Source organism: Staurois parvus, unplaced genomic scaffold, assembly GCF_062004578.1.
Source record: "Staurois parvus isolate SC_StPar_1 unplaced genomic scaffold, SC_StPar_1.0 ptg000365l, whole genome shotgun sequence".
Lineage (NCBI taxonomy): Eukaryota > Metazoa > Chordata > Amphibia > Anura > Ranidae > Staurois > Staurois parvus.
In genome coordinates this window covers 7,842,340-7,863,012 of record NW_028318161.1, presented here as the reverse complement: position 1 = coordinate 7,863,012, position 20,673 = coordinate 7,842,340, and the positions used below count along the sequence as shown (strand labels likewise).

The window sequence follows — 20,673 nt, the reverse complement described above, 5'->3', positions numbered from 1 at the left end:
AAATATTTTAAATTACACCATTTGACCTTTTCAATAATAAACCCTATTTTAAAAAGTGTTTAAGTTATCTCTAAGGCTTTTAAAGCAAACTAAAGAATCCCTGTCTCTTGAAGAGTGCTACTGTATATGATAATCCTCTGAATATACGTGTCTGTGGTGACAGTGTGTGTTACTGAGGTTTATTGTTCCCATTTGTTCTTGCTAACATTGTGAAGGGTTGATAGCCCAAAGCTATCTGGTGGCAGTTTGGAGTTGGAAGGGTTAATTGCATAATTAACCTAACCCAGTGACAATCACTCTCAGGCTGCTGGCACATAGATTGTGGTCCCGTGAGCCGGAAAATCTCTTTGTGCAGGGTGCAGCTAAGAGTGGCATTGTTACGCATGTGACAGTGCGGTGTGAGATTGGCTGGTCCTTTGTCACGAGTTGGTGAGAAGGGCAGGGATCGGGCACCGCGTTCGTCACATGTGGGTCCTCCAGTCATTTTTAAGAGCCCCAATTCAATAGATAGAAACAGTCAAATGTTTATGAACTTAATAAGTTAAGGAATAATTATTTCTAAAAAGAGAATTCACCTACTGCTATGATCCCTACAAAGACTGGTCAGGACAGAAATCTGCAGACTACAGCTGTACCTCGCTTTTAAATATGCAGAGTTTGGGGCTGACATGCTCATCTTCATTTGACTACTCTTATGGAGTCATATGTAGCTGACTTCTAGAACTGGGCTAGTAACAGAATCTGCTCTTCTCCAGCTGGTGGGGGGTTTCCTTATCACTTACCGTGACTCGTATGATAGGCAGGTGGAGGCAGAGCCAGATGTGCTGGTCCCATCATTTGAGTCTAAATCAGAGGTGAAATTTTGGCCAGAACTTGCACTGAAATAAACAAAAACAAACAAACAAAAAAAAACAAAAAAACAGAAGAACAGTGTTATTTAGATGTGGAGAAACATTACATTTCTTATACAGATTTATAAATATTTTGGTAAACATCACCCAAATAATCAATGCAGGGCACAGGTCAGTAATCCTGTTATCTAACCCTCAGCAGTATTATCGCTGTCTAATTCAACTCACCTTTTCAGGCTTTGAATCTCATCCAGTGTGAAATCAAAGATGCTGGCAAGGTGGTGGTTGGTGCTCCATGCTGAGGTGAAATCACTCTGTAATACAGAGAAGGTAAGGGGTGAGTGCACCGTCCAACATGAGAGCAGTATTCACTTTGTACTTTATTACTACTCTATGGTTGTTACTGCCGCTCCTTAATAAAAAATAAGCGAAGCAAAGTGTACAGCAAGGGGTTTATTTACTAAAGCTGGAGAGTCCAAAATCAGACTCCCTTCTGCATAGAAACCAATCAGCTTCTAACCTCAGCTTGTTCAATGAAGCTTTGGCAATGAAACCTGGAAGCTGATTGGTTTCTATGCAGAAGGGAGTCTGATTTTGGACTCTCCAGCTTTAGTAAATAAACCCCCAAGAGTCTGGTTCTACTATTGACAAAGATTTTACTGTATTTTGAAACTTTATGTTTAAAGTAACATTATTTCAGAGAAGACATAATGTGGTGGTACATATATACACCATTTGTCAGTCCTTACCTCAATCTACTCTAATAAACCTTCCAGAAAGAAAGGCTAGCTAGAGATGGATTCTATTTTAAATCAGAGTGAATAGTGAGGGGGGGGGGGGATCCCCCCATTTACACAAGCAAGGTGGATAGAGGAAACCTCCACGCTGTGTTATTTTATTCTGACAGCAGGGACTCATCGACTTAGAATGAATTCTCTCAAGCAGAAATGATCATGGATGGATTAAAATTTGCCTGTTTTTTGCTGAACCAGCTGATTTTCCATCCATCTATGGCTAGCTTTAGAATTAAGGCATGCCCCAACCACCTGTGTGCCACCAGGCAATACAAATGCCTCAACAACCTATTATTGAATTGTAGGGTGCGGCACAAAGAAAAATAGTTTTTTTTCCAGTCTTTATTAACAGGCCTGTGTTTATTATCACATTCCCTGCAAAGGATCCCTGATGCAGCTAGCTCTAAGTTAGGTTTATGTGGGAAAGTACTGACACTGGGGATGGCGTCCTCAAGGAGGAACCGAGATTGCTTCTGGCGAATGCCTCTCCTCTTCTGTTGCTGGCAGTCATGAGGCAGCAGGCTGCAATAAGAACAAAAAGACTCACTCAGTGATTGTACAATATAACTCTGATAGGAGCCATCTGTATGCTTATAGATCACATGATAACATTATAATAGACATTCTATAACTCATTTGTGATAAAATTACTTTTTTCATGTGCCCCATGTGACGGTCGCGGCGTCAGACCCCCAGCCCTTCTCACCAACTCGGGACCGAAGGACTGGCCAATCTAAAACCACTCTGTAATGTGCGTAACAATACCACGCTCAGCTGCACCCTGCACAAAGATTTTCCAGCTAATAGACCACAATCTCTGTACTGCAGCCTGACAGCGATTGTTACTGGGTCAGGTTAATTACGCAATTAACCCTTCACACTGCCACCACCACCCTTTTGTACGGAGGAGGAAACTCGCCAATCTTAGCAGTAACACTATGATGTTTGAATAATCGTCTGTATACACACTGTCACCGCAGGCAGATGTATATAGAGGTTTAAAACACACAGTAGCACTCTTCAGAGGCAGGGATTCTTAGTTTGCATGAAAGAGCTTTAGACACAATTCAACACTTTTCAGAAAATAAGATTACTATAAAATAAAAAAAAAAAAAAAAAGGAAGAAAAAAAGGTCAAAATGGTGCAATAAAAAGTATTCACAGAAAAAGTCTCATATATATATATATATATATATATATATATATATATATATATATATATATATATATATATATATATATATATACACACATACACATACACACATACATATACACACACACACATACATACACACACACAGTTTTCAAAATAGCAGTGTGTTGAAAAAAGTGAATAAAGCTCAAAATCCTTCTAATAGCTTTTATTTCCATACACACAAATGCATTGGGAACACTACACATTCTATTCCAAATCAATACATGAAGAAAAATATCAAAATTTGTGTCGTTCCTCTAAAAAAAAAAAAAAAAAAAATTTAAGAAAAGTGAATATTAGACGGTTCAAAAAAATAGCAGTGTTTGTATTCTTCTTTACAAACTCAAACAAACAAACATTCACTATATAAAACAGAAAAATGTTTGAAGATTTCTTTCCTTTGAATCACTTAATTAATATGCAGTTGTATAAATCACTGTTTCTGAGAACTGCTGTACATCTGTGTTGCATGGAGTCAACCAACTTCTGGCAGGTATTCCAGCCCAGAATGGATTGGACTACATTCCACAGTTCTTGTCTATTTCTTGGTTTTGCCTCAGAAACTGTATTTTTGATGTCACCCCACAAGCTTTCTATTGGATTAAGATCCGGGTTTTGGGCTGGCCACTCCATAACGTCAATCTTGTTGGTCTGGAACCAAGATGTTGCACATTTATCTCCTAGATTGTAAGCTCGAAAGAGCAGGGCCCTTGATCCCCTCATGTTTTGCATTGTATTGGTATTGTTCTGTCACATGTTCTGTCCCCCTTTGTAATGTACAGCGCTGAGCGAACTATTGGCGCTTTATAAATACTGTATAATAATAATAATAATAATTTACTGGTGTGTTTGGGGTCGTTGTCTTGTTGGAACACCCATTGAAAGGGCATTTCCTCTTCAGCATAAGGCAGCATGACCTCTTCAAGTATTCTGATGTATTCAAACTGATCCATGATCCCTGGTATGCGATAAATAGGCCCAATACTGTAGTATGAGAAACATCCCCATATCATGATGCTTGCTCAACCATGCTTCACTGTCTTCACAGTGTACTGTGGCTTGAATTCAGTGTTTGGGGGTCGTCTGACAAACTGTCTCCAGCCACTAGACCCAAAAAGAACAATCTTACTTTCATCAGTCCACAAAATGTTGCGCCATTTCTCTTTAGGCCAGTCAATGTGCTCTTTGGCAAATTGTAACCTCTTCAGCACGTCTTTTTTTTCCAACAGTGGGACCAAAGTCTTCTTGCAGATAGCTTGGCTTCACATAGGCGTCTTCTAATTGTAACAGTACTCACAGGTGACTTTAGACCTTCTTTGATCTTCCCGGAGCGGATTCTTGGCTGAGTCCTTGCCATTCTGGCTATTCTTCTATCCATTCGAATGGTAGTTTTTCACTTTCTTCCACATCTTACTGGTTTTGGTTGCCTATTTAAAGCATTTGCGATCATTTTAGCTGAGCAGCCTATCATCTTCTGCACTTCTTTATATGTTTTCCCCTCTCCAATCAACTTTTTAATCAAGGTACGCTGTTCTTCTGAACAATGTCTGGAACGACCCATTTTCCTCAGAATTTCAGAGAGAAATGCACTGTAAGCAGCATGTACAACATTTGCTGCCTTCCTTCCTTGAATAAAGGCAATAATTGCCACCTGTTTTTCAAAGAATGAATGACCTCACTAATAGAACTCCACACTGCTATTATTTTGAACATGCCCCTTTCAATTAGTGATTAAATTACACAGAATCAGCAGCATGCATGTCATGACTGTTGCATTTCTATTACTCTACTACACCTGCTAGTAAATTATTTGCCATGTAGAAATATTATTTGTACCAAAAACAGTGATTTATCAGGTTAGTGATGTCTGACTGCTATTTTGAACACAACTGTATGTATGTATGTATATACATACATACACACATATATATATATATATACATATATATATATACATATATATATATATACATATATATATATATATATATATATATATATATATATATATATATATATATACATATACATATACACACACATATACACACACATACATACATACATACACAGAGAGCAATACCACAACAGAGAGTTAACAGAAAGAAGTTTAGAGAGGGAGGATACTTGCCGTCAGCCTTGGTTTAAGCAGCGTTTAAGTGTCATAGCAAAAGGGTGCCTTTTCTCCCAAAGTTGGTTCCTGATGTTAAAAGGGAGAATTCTTCAACTTACTGCTCCAAGCATCACAGCCTTTTTCTAGGATTTCAGCAGGGTGTCTCCTTAAAGCAGAGAACCAATCGCCTCATTTGGGGAGGGGTGTTTTAGGCGGGGAACTCAGGCTATGACCAAATCCCTCCCAGTTTATATCATGGTCAATAACCTTCCCTAGGGTACATGTAGCAGCCTAGCCACTAGTAGATTAATATGCAGAATGATATCCTGAATGTCCAGACATTAAATATGCCATATCTTACTATTTCAGCTAGAACTATATGGCTTTCTACTCTCCTGTAGACTTTAACTAAGGGTGTAAGATATCAGGCGACTCGCATTAAACTGAGCTATCCGAATATATGCTTTGTTCGATTGTATGTATTCCCTTTAAGTTATGAAAAGTGGTTTTTTTTGTTTTTTTTTAAATGGGATGTACGTTTTACGGCTATTCTGAAATGTGTTTGAAGTCCAGTGACTGACGGGTTTATGGCTTTATGATTAGCTTCAGAGCAAGAGTTTGCCAGACACCCTGGAATCAGCTAATTGGGGTTACAACAATGAAGGATATCCAACTGTGTCCTGTGCACTCCTGAACCCAGCACACTGGGACCACGTGTCACTCAACAGAGAGGGGGGGGGGGGCTGATTTGGAGTGAGAAATGATACAAGATGGGGGGTCTTGAGCAAGATGGATGACCGCGTCCATATCTGTGTGCACAATTGCTACACCCCATGTCACCCAAATACCAGAAATCCTGTGGTAGCCAAAAGAAAAAAAAAAAAAAATCCTGCAGCTGACTTTATTGCATGTGGCAGATGGTTGCTATTAGTTACTTTACAATGAAAGATTTTCATCATATGCACCTCTTTACTTAGACCAGTGAACTTTAAGATGAGGGTATTGACAGGGTTATTATACTGTATAAGTAAAGAGAACATTACTATAAAAACAGAAAAAAAAACACCATACCTGTTTTTGAGGGTATACTTGCTCCTTCCCTTCTTTTTAACTTCACCTCCAGGTCTATTGTCTGCCTGGCCCAGAAGTTTATCTGGCAGAAGTTTACCAGGCGGGCTAGGTGGCACTCTGATTCTCAGTCTGAAGATGCACTTTTTTCTCTTGATCTCTTTGCCACAGAGAAACCTAAAATATATGTTTGATAGTAGGCCACAAAGGATGTTAGTTACTTCACAATGAAAAGGAAGAACCCCATACCTCCAGACCAGCTGAAGCATCTATCCTTCACAACTTTCCATATTTTTAAAAAGGTGAAACCTAGCTGCATTACATGAGATTAAGAATAGCAATAGGAAACAGCGGCCAGACAGTGGCAAGAGATTAAAATGGCGCATGAAGGTTAGCTTTTAGTAGGGAAGATTTTACAGACATCTTACCGGCTTTTATAGCTGTTTAATGCCTCCAGGAGGTGTTGTCCTCGGTCTTCAGGTGGAGTAACAGAGAGCTAGACATACAAAATGTATGATGGGTCAGGTGAATAAAATGCAGAAATGAGTGCACTAAGCTAGGCTCCTAAGGCAAGCGTTTTATTGGACAAGAAAGATTTTGCCTTCTATTTGCTGCTTGTTACCAAACATACTGACTCAGGTGTGTCAGCTAAAGCAGTTACGTTTTTCTCTAGTCAGTTGAGAAATGATGATGATGCCGATGGTTTTTGGCTGTCACAGGTCTCCAGGATATGGGCACCTTTGTAATTAGCGGGAATTTAAAACAAAAAAAAACGTATAGTCTCTTTACTGTTTCATCCTACACATGATGAACGTTAGGATTACCTTCTCTTTTCTATGCTATTTTTCTCTTGTAAGTACAAAGCAAGGTTATTTTCCGGTTTCTTGTCTTTACACAATGTAGTGAATAGACACAGAAGGACATTTTTGCAGGGAGACAAAAACTAAAAAACTGAAAGTGAAAACAGCAGCGGAGATTTCATTGCTGACTAAGTGAAACTTTTGTGAGAGAAACAATTAAATACTCAGATCTTTGTCAGCATATTCCTGATTTTTATGACTAAAAAACACCCATGAGCATACTGTATACCCTTCTAAAAAGGGAGCCTGTCATCAGATATATAAAGCAACTGTTGATCTATGGCATATATAAATGCCAGCTGCCTGGCTGTTGTGAAGCTTGAAAGTACTCGGATACAATACAATTTCTCTGATCTGCATAATTATTCTGGGTCATTGATTAAAAATAGGGATGCACTGAAATGTCGGTGGCCGAAACGATTTGGCAGAAATCTACCCTTTCGGCCATCATGAAAAAAAAAGCACCAATACAGGTGCCGAAAAAACCCGCCCCTTGCCGCTGCCACTCGGTAGTTCTCAGCCTTACCCGAGAAACCATCGAACGATCCCAGCGCTGGGCATAAAGAGATTAGTGAAGGAACGATGGCCTTCACTCATCTCCATGCCCCTGGAGGACAGGAGTGATGTCACTTCCATTTTTTTTTTTTTTCTTTTTAAGCACTAGAGCAATTCTTTTTTTGATCTAATGCTTTACATTGCAGAGGAGAGATGTGGGGTCAATAAGACTCCACATCTCTCCATAAAGAGGACTTGTCACTAATTATTTCTATCACAAGGGATGAATGCATTCCTTGTGATAAGAATAAAAGTGATTACAATTTTTTTTTTTTTTTTTTTTTTTTAAAAAAAAGGGACAGTAAAGTTTTTTTTTGTTTTTTTTAAAGTGCCCCCATCCCCCCATGTAGTGGTGAACACATATGTAGGCCATGCCCACATATGTAAAACTGTGTTCAAACCACACACGTGAGGTATCACCACGGACATCAGAGCAAGAGTAATAATCCTCGCACTAGACCTCCTTTAAAAATTTCTACAGGTTAGTGTGTAAAAGTACAAAGCATCACCCACGGAGATTTTTAAGTACCGCAGTTTCACGCCATTCCACGAGAATGCGCAATTTTAAAGCCTGACATGTTGGATATCCATTTACTCGCCGTAACATACTCTCATATTTAACAAAATAATTAGGGTATAGATTTTGTTTTTAACCAAAATGTATTTTTTGCCAAAAAATATATTAATTTTTAAGAAACTGCACATTTCCGTTTTGGTTTTCGGCCAAGTGCATTTTGAATTTTCGTTTTCGGCACCACAATTTTCATTTTGGTGCACCACTAATTAAAAATACTAAACAAGTAAAGAAGCGCTCCCAACCCTGTTGAAGTCAATAGAGTCACAAGCTGAGGAACAGATAAAATTATTTTATTTATTATTATACAGGATTTATATAGCGCCAACAGTTTGCTCAGTGCTTTACAATATAAAGGGAGACAATACAGCAACAATACAGTTCAATACAAGAGGGATAGGAGGGCCCTGCTCCTTGGAGCTTACAATCTAGGAGATAAAATTGAAATTCACTTCTTCAATGTTGGGTTAAAAAGCTTTTTAACCCAACATTAAAGTGAATTTTGATTTTATCTGTTCTTCGGCTTGGGACTCCTCCTATTGCCTTCCACACGATTGGGAGCTCCCCTTTATTTGTTATGTGCTCATGTCTCATTGCTGGTCAGATAACCTATTGGAGCTGCCCATACTGTGGTTATCTACATATCCCCTGGAACCTCATTGCGCTTAGTATTTGCACCTTTTTTTTAATTAAAAGTACTGAAGCCATGGGGGGGTTAATGTGACTATCAAGAAACTAGCATTTTTAGAGGGTTGTCAACAATGACAGCCCTGGATTTCTTTCATGACAGGTCTGTTTTAAAGTCAGTTGCTTTAGGTAGAAGCATTTGTAAGATGCATTGTAGTTGGGATTTGGAACACAGGGGGGCAATCTGGAGTTGTCTGACAGGAAGACTTGTAAGTCACAGTCTGGAGGAGATACTTTAATGAGGACTTTCAAAATTTATACTGACTATGGCCACAAAGCATGCTCTCAAAACAAGATTTTCCAGCATCCTAATTTTTTGGTAGTAGAACAAAATGAGGGAAATAAAGCCTAGCGTGCTTTATAACAGGGACCAAAAGTATCGCAATGCTTTGTTTTGGGGTCCTCCCTTATTTATTCAGCGCTGTCAATTTATGCAACACTCTACATATACTGTACATTCATATCAGTTCTTGCCCTCAAGGAGCTTACAATCTAAAGTTCCCACCTCACAAATACATACTAGGGCCAATTTAGAAAAAAGCCAATTAACCCACCAGCATGTCTTTTGAGCATTCTTACAGCTTTACCATCCTCCATACATTTTGTGCCACTGAACGTACCTTTCCAAGCTGCAGATGGTCCCACTTCTCATTCACAAAGTTAATGACCTCCTCAAAATCAAAGTATTTCTTCTTACTCAGCACCCCCAGATTGTAAAGGGTGAGATGCACAATGTCTACCCTGTAAAAAAGGCACACAATACACTGCTTTAACAATTAGGAGGCACCAAAGAGCACATTCAACCTCTCCCCAGTTTGCATAGCCTATGCATCTATTATACTGACAAATTGAGGACTCAGAATGGCTTGGTTGCAAAACAAAGCAAAAAATTCAAACATGTGTCTCCAATCCTCCAGAGGAGACAAGGAATATATTTCACGTCTCCCACAGACATGTATCAAAAGTACATTGAGGAGGAAAAAAAAAACAAAAAAAAAAAATTGTGATTCAGTTCACAATATTTCATTCTAATACAGGAAGGCAGGAAATCTTAAACTTTCTGGTTATAGTGCCACCTAAGGGAGAACTGGATACTGCCAAAAAACAAAAACTGTAGGCCAACACAGGATAACCATCTCACTACCAGCAAGTGGGTTTTTTCATCATGTCCTAGATATGCAAGATGACTTTTCTAGAGTTCTGCCGTGTTAAGCCTAAATGATTTTTTGCTAGCACCTTTTTTTCCCCCCAAATTTTAATCAAGACTCTTTTCTACATTGCAGCTGGAGTTTCATCTTTTTAAATGCAGCTTCCCAAGGTGGCTGTCCTGTGCCTGACTTTTGGGAGTACCACGTCATTTGGGCACTGGGTTCAGTGTAAGGTGCTTCCTAAACTTTGGTCTGGATAAAGGTTAGCTGCAGAGTACCTTCCAGGTCCAGAGCTGTTGGCATTGCCTCAACTCTTGCCTTGCCTCTGAAAAGCCACTTGGTGAGTGGGCTAGTCGGGTCAAGCACATGGAGATACCTCAATTACTAGGGTCACTGGGACCCTTTATTATTCTATAGGATTTTTATAGTGCCAACAGTTTGCGCAGAGCTTTACGATATAAAAAAAGGATAGTACAGTTACAACATAAAAAACAAGAGGATTAAGAGATCCCTGCTCATAAGAGTTTACAATCTAAAAGGGTGGGGCAAGTGGTATAAAAGGTTATAACTGTGGGGGATGAGCTGATGAAAGTGATAAAATGTTTAATCAGAGCTGTGGTAGGCTTCCCTGAAGAGATTTTTCAGGGATCGCCTAAAGGCTGCTAGAGTAGGGATAGCCGGACTTTGACTGAGGTAGAGAGTTTCCGAGGATGGAAGAGGCTCTGGTGAAGTCCAGGAGACAAGCATGGGAGGAGGAGACAAGGGAGCTTGAGAGCAGGAGATCATGAGAGAGTACGGTTTGGGTGATTTTTTTGAGACAAGATTGGTGATGTAGCTTGGGGCAAAGTTCTGAATAGCTTTGCATGTTATCAACATTTTGAATTTAATTTGCTGGGCAATCGGATGCCAGTGGAGGGATGGGCAGAGGATACTGAGCGGTTGGTAAAGTCGATAAGTCTGGCACCAGCATTCATGAGAGACTAAAGAGGGGATTGCCTATGGAGAGGAAAGTCTTTGAGAAGAGAGTTGCAATAGTCAAGGCGAGAGATAACAAGGGAATGAATGGAGTAGCTTGGTGGTTTCGTTAGTCAAGTAAGGACAGATTTTAAAGATGTTATGGAGGTGAAGTCTACAAGCTTTTGACAGCAACTGGATTTGGGGCCAAAAGGATAGGTCAGAGTCCAGGATTACACCTAATACCCTGGGGAGGGACTGATTGTTGCATTATTGATCTTCTTGATGGAAAAGTCATGGATAAGGGCAAAAGTGTGGGGGGGGGGGGGTATAGGAGGGATATTATCAGCTCGGTTTTAGATTTAGTTTAAGGAAGTGGTGCGACATCCATGCTGATACACTATATTGCCAAAAATATTTGACCAGCCCTCCAGATCATTGGATTCAGGTGTTCCAATCACCTCCATGGCCACAGGTGTAAAAATCAAGCACCTAGGCATGCAGATTGCTTCTACAAACATTTGTGAAAGAATGGGTCGTTCTCAGGAGCAGAGTGAATTCAAGCATGGTACCGTGATAGGTTGCTACCTGTGCAATAAGTCCATCCGTGAAATTTCCTTGCTACTAAATATTCCACGGTCAACTGTTAGTGGTGTTATAACAAAGTGGAAGGAACTGGGAACAGCAGCAAATCAGTCACAAAGTGGTAGGCCACGTAAATTAACAAAGCAGGGTCAGCGCATGCTGAAGCGCACAGAAGTAGTCAACTGTCTGCAGAGTCAATAGCTAAAGACCTCCAAACTTTGTGTGGCCTTCAGATTTGCACAACAGTGTGTAGAGAGCTTCATGGAATGTGTTTTCATGACCGAGCAGCTGCATCCAAGCCTTACATCACCAAGTGCAATGCAAAGCATCGGATGCAGTGATGTAAAGCACACCGCTAATGGACTTTAGAGCAGTGGAGACGTGTTCTCTAGAGTGTCGAATTACGCTTCTGTCTGGCAATCCGATGGACATGTCTGGGTTTGGCGGTTGCCAGAACAGTACTTGCCTGACTGCATTGTGCCAAGTGCAAAGTTCAGTGAAGGGGGATTATGGTGTGAGGTTATTTTTCACGGGTTGGGCTTGGCCCCTTAGTTCCAGTGAAGGAAACTCCTAAAGCATCAGCATACCAAGACATTTTGGACAATTTCATGCTCCCAACTTTGAGGGAACAGTTTGGGGATGGCCCTTTCCTGTTCCAACATGACTGCGCACCAGTGCACAAAAAAAGATCCATCAAGACATGGATGAGTGAGTTTGGGGTGGAGGAACTGGAATGGCCTGCACAGCCCTTACCTCAACCCAATAGAACACCTTTAGGAAGGGGGGGTGGAGCCTGACCATGGCGGCACGGGAGAGGGTGTAGTAAGCACTCTCCGTTAGCCTCCCCTCGTCTATCCTATCCTCCCTATGAGTCCTTGACAGAATGGCCAGCAGCACTGATTGAGTGCAGAGACCCACCTGCAGGAGAGGGTTCGTGGAGGCCCGGGGACGGTCGGACCCAGGAGGGTGTCGGGAGAGAGCCGGGAGAGGGACACCTCAGGGTTTTTTCCCCCGACGCCCTGCAGCTGCTATTGAGGAGGAGTGGGGTTGCCGGGGAGACGGTCGGGCAGCCTGGAGCCGGGAGAGAGCTGAGAGTGGGACGCCTCGTGGTATCCTCTGGCGTCGAGCGGTGGCTTCGGAGGAGCAGGGTTGCAAGGGAGACGCCAGTGAGACGGGGGAGGAATTGGAGCGGCACCGACACGTGGGAAGCCGCGGAGGAGCTCTGGGAGCTCTGTGAAGGAGCGAGATTGCCCGACATCAAAGCAAGTGGGTGAAGGGGTTGAGAGCAAAGGACATATTGCCCCCACAACATATACAACCTCTAAATCTGCACAACATCTACCTGTCTCCTCTACCTAATCTACCTCCACTCCATATCACCTCCATACCATTCTCAACTTTACAACCTTACAGTTTTATAACTTTATATCTCCAATTTCATAATACGGCTAAATAGCATACCTCCTACACTACTCCTTTTTCTATTTAAATATGAACCTGCATATCAACTCCAATTTAAGAGGACTTGGGATCCGAAGATAAGCTACATGAACTACGTGAGACCCCTAGGAATCCCTTCAAGAGGCTATAAGGGGACATAAATACATAGGAGGACTGCTTCTGGAGTGAGATTCCAACGCGGTGGGTGAGTGATGACCGTGGGTTTGCCTACAGGTCCCCTTTTTACACGCTATATACATTGGGTTCGCATATTAGACTTTTATATATATTGAGTTCATGCACTAGTTTCCCAAGTGCCCAGAATAAGACAGTGCCTTAAAAATTCAACCTGATTAAAAAAGAATTAGGGGATTCCTAGGATAGGTCTGAAGATCGGGAGGAGTAAGAGAACTGAAGTTTCATGAAACAAGAGTAAAAATTTCAATAACAACATGAAAGGTAAAAATATCAAAGGGAGCGGGCCTAAGAACACCCAAACTGGTACGATTAAGAAATATGTGTCACAAGGAAATGTTACCCCAGAAAGAACTCAGGGAATAAGTGAAAAAAGTGAATTGGATATAAGTGTGGATAATAGCCCGAGACTTTCCCTGGGCCCAGTATATAATAATCAATTGGAAGGTATTGAACCGAGAGAGTTGGAAAGAGATATGCAAATACCTAACAAAAAAGAAATGGCGGAGATGTTTAAAGGTTTGGAAAACTCAATAAAGCAAGAGATGGGGATGATCCGGGAAGATTTGGGACAATTGTTAACTAGGGTGGAGGAAGTGGAGGAGAAGGTACAAGCCCAAGCTCAGACCATCCCAAAATTAGAGAAATGGATAATTGAAGATAGAAAAGAATACAAGAGATTGCTTTATAGGATGGAAGAACAAGAAAATAGAGAAAGGAGAAATAATATCAGAGTAAGAGGAGTCCCGGAACAGACAAAGGGGGAAGACCTAAAAGAATTATCTGGCAAAATCTTGAACTCCATAATGGACAACTCGGATGAGGAGATGTTCAAACTGGATGAAGTATACAGGACTGGGAAGTATCAACAAGGAAAAGGGGTAGAAAAACCAAGAGATATAATTGTTAAATTTCATAACTATGGAGATAGAGAAGAAATATGGAAAAAGATTAAAGGAAGAACAAATATCACATATGGAGGGAAAAATATCCAAATTTTTGCAGATTTGACAGCAGAGACTCTGAGAAGGAAGAGATCACTGAAACCCCTATTAGAAGAGATGAAAAAACAAAAAGTGTGAAATACAGATGGGGCCGTGACTTAAGTTTAATTGGGTGGAGGGATGGAACTACAGCTATCTTAAGATTCCCGGAAGATATGGAGGAATTTTGTGACAAACTTGGACTGCAGAGACAAATGATACCTGGTTGGGAAGTGGAGGAGGGAGAGTTGGATACTTGTGGGTCAGGAAAGTGGCAGCTGGTTAAGAGAGGAAATAGAGAATCAACAGATAAGGGGACATTGGGGAGGAGGGGGGGGGGGGGGGGGGGAGGTAAGCGGTCATGGGCAGAGTCGAACCCCTATAGAGGGATCAAAAGTGGAATATGATCCAAAGGCATGGGAAGCCTGGAGGGGGTGGAGGAGCGGGAGGGAGGGGGGGGGGGGGGAGGAGCTGGCAGGGGGGGAGGGTTAGGAAGGGTGGGGGTTGGGGGGAGCTGAGGGTGGGAGGGAAAAGGATAATAAGGGAAATACTCTGCAGGATGGAGAGAGGTATTAAAAGCAAGGGTAAAGAGAAGGAGGATAGTTATGTGATCTCTAGTTAGAAGGGAAAAAAAGGATTTAAAAAAAAGATGGAAGATTTACAAGTCATTACTTATAATGTAAAGGGGTTAAATTGTCCTGGGAAGAGATTTAGGCTATTTAAGGAATTACATCATCAAGCAGTTTCGGTGGTTTTTTTGCAGGAGACACATCTTGAGATAGAATCTAAGGTGAAGCTGAAATCTAGAGATTACCCAACATGGTATTTTGCAGATTCCCCAATTAAGAGAGCTAAAGGGGTTGCAATAGGGTTCAGAAAAAATATAAGATTTGAATTGAAGGACAGAAAAGTGGACCCAGAGGGAAGATATTTGTTTTTGAAGGGTAAAATACAAGGGGTGGAGTGCACAGTAGCTAATATATACTGTCCAAATAAAAAACCAGAGGAGTACTTGAAGGGTGTGTTAAAAAAGTTGATGGATTTTAAAGAGGGTTGTATAATAGTGGCGGGAGATTTTAATTTTTGTATGGATCCACAAATTGATACAAATTCTAATGTGCAACGAGAGGGGAGTAGATCTCTGAGACTATTAAAAAAGGTGATCCATGGGTGCCAATTGGTAGATTCATGGAGAATCTTACATATGAAAGATAGAGACTACACATTCTTCTCAAATGCACATCAGATATATTCAAGGTTGGACTATATATTGATAGAACATCACTTTATAGACTCAATGGTTAAAGCAGATATAGGAGTAATGACGCTTTCGGATCATGCCCCTGTTGTATTGAGGATGGGATGGGGAAAGAGGAGAACAGAAGGGGTAGGTTGGAGGCTGAATGAAGCACTTCTCATGGACAAGGATGATGCACAGAGGATTGGGAAGGAAATTGAGAGATTCTTTAAAGAGAATGAGACAGAGGATGTGTCTAAGGCAACAGTATGGGAGGCTCACAAGTCATATATAAAAGAGGAATTTTGATTGCAATTGGGGCAAGAAAAAAAAGAGAAAGAAGAGAAAAAATTAGTGGGTTGTTAAAGGATATGGTATTAAAGTATCCTCCTGCGCTCAATATAGGCACAATCCCTATCTGAAACAGCTGCTGTCACTTAAAACGTAACCATTCAGTAACCAATAATATATATCTTAAACAGTGAAGCGCTAAATTAAATAAATAAATACATATATTAGGTGCCGTCAGTGAATATAAGTGCTTTAGTGTAATAATTCCTTGTAAATCACTGGAACATGCCAACCAATGGTGTATATAACTGGAAACAAAACTGAATACTTAATATATCAGTGAGAAATGCTAAATAGATATATAAATAAATATAAACACACCAGTGATGAATAATCTAATACCTCCAATAAAAACTTCTTCTCATTCACAGAAGAATATAAATAAATAAAAAAGTGCTCATTAAGTGAACAAATGATCACAAACTCAAAAAGTGAACAAGAGTATAAAAAAACTTTTCTACGTGCATATACCAAAAATGTATATACATATAACATATATATATAAATAAATAAAGTCCATGCAGGTGTAGCTTGTGAAAAAACGTGGTCTTCACTTCTAGTGCGCACACACACACACAAATCCTCAAATGGCAGCAGTGCCTGCTCACCTCCCCGCACTGACCCTCAAGGGGCCAAAAGGCTACTTAATCTCCTCTATGGCCAATCTTTCTCCTTCGGTAGCTCAGCAGGGGATCACAGGGTCTCCACTTCTCCTCCACTCATACGTCATATAGGACATAAAACAGAGCTCCCATAGTGTAATATTGTTTATTATAGGCCACTTCTATTGTATATTGGTTGTACTCACAATTTTCTCCCTGGTTACACAGACTTTCCACCTCATCCCATAGGTGTATCACATGAATCACAGGGGAACACCAATATGGCCGCTCCGTTCTTGTGCCCCAATCCCTGCAGTCGTGGCCCAGGTGCTCCTAGGAGGGTGACATGTCCAAGCTACTCTCCCTGGGGGCAGACAGGAACTCAACTTTCTTCTCCCTGAGAGTCTCTCTCCTCCTCCTCATTTTTTCCACCAGGTAGAGAAGAGATAACAGGTAGATGGTTTATAAAGGAGGATGTCCAACTTAGAGATATAATGGGGGATGGGAAATTGAAGACCTTTAAAGAGCTGGAAAAGGAAAAGGGAAATATTTTCACAAGGCTGGATGAGTGGCGATACTATCAATTAAAACGTTTTTGGGGAAATCTTAAAAAACCCCTGAGAATGAAAGAGGATTGGAATTTGTTTGAAAGGTTGTTGGATACACGGGGTGATGGGAAACATGGAATAGCTAAAGTATATGGAATTCTCACAGATTTTAGGCACAAATATTAAACCATTGCACATTGTGAATTGGGAAAGAGATATGGGGGTAGTATTAGATGAAGGAAAACAGAAGAAAATAAATAGTTTAGTTCACGGAAATGTAAGTTTGAGGGATGTGGAATTAAATTATAAATGTTTGACAAGATGGCACATTGTTCCGAGTGTGGAGGGTAAGATAAGTGCGGAGAAATCACAGTGGTGTTGGCGAGAGTGTGGGGAAGTGGGGACAATTTATCATATTTGGTGGGAATGTCCAAAGATTCAAATATTCTGGAAAAAAATAATATATCTAATAGAGAACATCATTGAAATGAACATCGGTTTAGACCCTGGGATGTGCCTGTTACATAGTTCAGAAATATCAATTAGTAAATATAAGAAATTAGGTTTAGGGTACTATTTGAACGCAGCAAAAAGCCTGATCCCCAAATATTGGAAGAAAAAAGAAATACCGAAAGAGGAGGAATGGATAGAGAGAGTAAACTGGACTAGGGAGATGGAGAGGATATATTATATACAGGAAGACAAGCTGGAGATATATCTCGCGAGATGGGAAAAATTTTGTAACAAGTAGGAGAAAGTGAAAAGTAGAACGTCATAGAGAATAATTGTGTAGGATATGCTTGCTTTGGATACAAGATAAGGAAATGCAGAGCGGGGGGTGGGAGGGGTCAAGGTTTTAAGAGGGGGGTTATTAAAACTATAAGAAATAATCGTATATTTATGATGATAGAGATGAAAATGTCTTTTTGTTATCTTTTTTTTCTATTGTTATTTCTGTGCAAATTATTAATAAATATTTAAATAAAAAAAAAAAAAAAAAAGAACACCTTTAGGATGAATTAGATCGGACACTGTGAGCCAGGTCTTCTCATCCGACATCAGTGCCTGACCTCACAAATGTACTTTGTGGACAGACTTCCCAGAAGAGTTGAAGCTGGTATAACTGCAAAGGATGGGCCAATTCAATATTGAACCCTACGGACTAAGACTGGGATGCCATGTAATTATGAGCAGAAACAACGATCTACGATGGAATATAGCTACTTGCACAGGAAATTTTTTTCGTCATTCGAGAACTTTTGTACTGTAATGACATTCTCATTTTTCAGCATGGTACAAACATTTTTAGGCCACGACAGATTCACTTAAGATGCCATTAAAGTTCATGTGCGTGTAAAGGCAGGCGGCCCAATACGTTTGGCAAATATAGTATAGGTCAGTAAGTTGGTAATGTAAGAGGAAACTGAAGGAGTGAGGTGAGGAGTAGAGAGACAGATTTGGGTGTCATCGGCATAGAGATAGCATTGGAAGTCGTGAGAGATTAACAGGTGACCAAGAGAGATGGTTTAGATAGAGAAGGGGTGCAAGAACAGAGCACTGAGGGACCCCTACAGAAATTACTGAAGGAGCGCTGTGGTGGGTAGGAGAACCAGGAGAGAGCAGAATCTTGGAGGCCAAAGGAAATGGAGTTTGAGAAGGAGTGGGTGGGCAACAGTATCAAAGGCTGCAGAGAGGTCTAGTAAGAGCACAGGGTAGTGGCCATTGGTTTTAGCAGTTAGCAAATCGTTAGTGAGTTTTAGTAGGGCAGTTTCTGTGCAGTGCTGTAAGCGAAAGCCAGACTAACGGGTCAACAAGGTTGTTTACAGTGAGGTAGGAGCTAAGACGATTGTAGACAAAGCATTCTAAAAGTTTAGAGGTGAATGGGAGCAGCGAAATGAGTCTTAAGTTGTTCAGGTTGGCAGGGTGCAGGGAGGGCTTTTTAAATATGGGAATGGTCTGTGCATGCTTTAAGGGGGGGGGGGGAGGTGCCACTAGATAGGGAGAGATTGAAGATGTGAGAGCATAGGATAGAAGAAGAGGGTGACCATAGTATTCTAAGTGGGGAAGATATCTGTATAGTGGATGTGTCCTCATGTATTGCATCAATCTTGTTTTTGAAGTGCTTGTCAATCTCTTGGGCAGTCAGTGAATTAGTGGGTAAAGGATAAAGCAGAGTTAAAAAGGTAGAGAAGAGCCAATGAGGACTGGATGACAAGGTATTAAGAGACGAAGTAGGCTTGTTTGGCAGCATGGAGGTAGGAATTGTATTTTAGGAGGACAGATTTATATAAAGTCCTGCAGGGATTTGGTTTTATGCCAATCGTTGAGATTTCTGGTCCTCTCAGTTTGCCAAGGTTGTAAAAGTCGGGGCCCGATTCTTCGTGTGGTTAGAGGAGAAAGTATATCCAGTGAGGATGAAAAGTGAATTGTTGTAGACAGAGGTGGCTAGGTTAGGGCAGGAAAGGAGAGATATTTTGTCAGAGGTGGTCAGTAGCAGAAGAGAAGGGTTAAAGTGGAGAAGATTTCTACAAGTAATTATTTGCTGTTTGGAGGGTTAGGTGGTTGGAGACGAGGATACTGTGAAATTGATGAGCTTGTGATCAGAGAGGAAAAGGGGTGTTGGGGAGGTCAAGGATATTACCATTGGAGTGAGTGGAAGTGTGTGTCCATTGTGTTAGGTCAAAAGACGAGGTTACGTTGAGCTGTAGTCGGGCTGTAAATATTAATGGGGATTTATTTCAGGTCCCTGCTGGTCTTACTGCTGAAGGGGTCAACACTGTGGTACTGAGCACCGAAATCACCTGCTGTGGGGTGGGGTTCTAGTGCAATGCTCCATACAGTTTCTTGCCTTACAGCTGCTTGAAAAACAGCCATGTGGAACTTCAATCCATTCTTTTTGTTCTACTATACTGACTTTTGGTCACTTCAGCCATCTGAGCCTCACCCGATTCAAGCTGTCCAGGTTTATCAAGTACCTGGGGACTCATCTTAACCAGGAACTATGCATTGTCTTCCTGCCACTGGCTGCAGCAGGTCTGATTCCGGACATGAGAGGGGAGGCAGGGGGGCTGGGGTGGGTTTGCAAACAGTGCGATTGTACCAGGTGCTCCCAGCTGACATGCTATTAGCAGTTCTGGGGCACAGCTACGGATAATACCAATAGCTGCAGCTTGGAATCAGGATATTCCCGGCTTTTAGAGTCTGCTCCATCCTTGTAGACCAACTTGGCTTGGATGGGTATGGCTGAACCTTTTCCCTTCTCAGCTGAGGTTTATACTATGGTCAGGCAAGATTTCATGACACAAATCATTCAATTCTTAGTGGCTTCCAACCCACTGTCCAGTTGTCTGAGTCATTCCAGTCTTTTGTCTTTTCCCTTTCTCACAGAAGCAGTCTACTTATTACTAATTTTGTTATTTTTCCAAGATTAAAAGGAAACGGTGTTGGCCATTACTGATGCAAGATGCACTACTCTGAAACTAGAGGATCAACCCATTTCTACCAGTGCCATCTCCAGTCTGGGGTTGTTAAAATATTTGCAACCTAAGGGATTTTTATGATTTGCACCCATTTTAAACAACTCTTGCTCTATGTAGATTGGAAACATCCTTATAAGCTCTCGCTCCCCCTAAGGCTCAGTTCACACTGCAGCAACTTGGGATCTGACTTGAGACGCAAAGTTGCACATGTGAAATTCCATCTTCGTCAATTAGCACTACTGAAGTCGCTCCAATTTTAGAAAAGGTTCCTGTATTACTTCAAGGCGACTTCTGCCCATAGACTTTACTGGAAGTCGCCTCCGAGTCGGATCCTCATCTATATTGATGTGATTTGGATCCAACATTAAAAAAATACACACTTTTTTTTGTATTATTAATACGTGCCCCCCTTATCCGTACTAGGCCCTTTAGGGCCTATACCAGGCCACATG

The 20,673-nt window shown here is 41.0% G+C and overlaps 1 protein-coding gene across 1 annotated transcript in view; it reads right to left on the bottom strand.

Annotated features, from left to right (window-relative positions):
- Window positions 1-20,673, bottom strand: part of PHF19 (PHD finger protein 19) — a 62,203-nt gene that overhangs the window by 9,639 nt on the left and 31,891 nt on the right. Inside the window, exons 9-14 of the mRNA XM_089685260.1 lie at window positions 9,320-9,440; window positions 6,452-6,519; window positions 6,027-6,200; window positions 2,080-2,167; window positions 1,080-1,165; window positions 783-878 (exon numbers count right to left, since the gene is read on the bottom strand). Of these exons, the coding sequence (XP_089541386.1) occupies window positions 783-878; window positions 1,080-1,165; window positions 2,080-2,167; window positions 6,027-6,200; window positions 6,452-6,519; window positions 9,320-9,440 (633 nt within the window). The remainder of the gene's footprint in view (window positions 1-782; window positions 879-1,079; window positions 1,166-2,079; window positions 2,168-6,026; window positions 6,201-6,451; window positions 6,520-9,319; window positions 9,441-20,673) is intronic.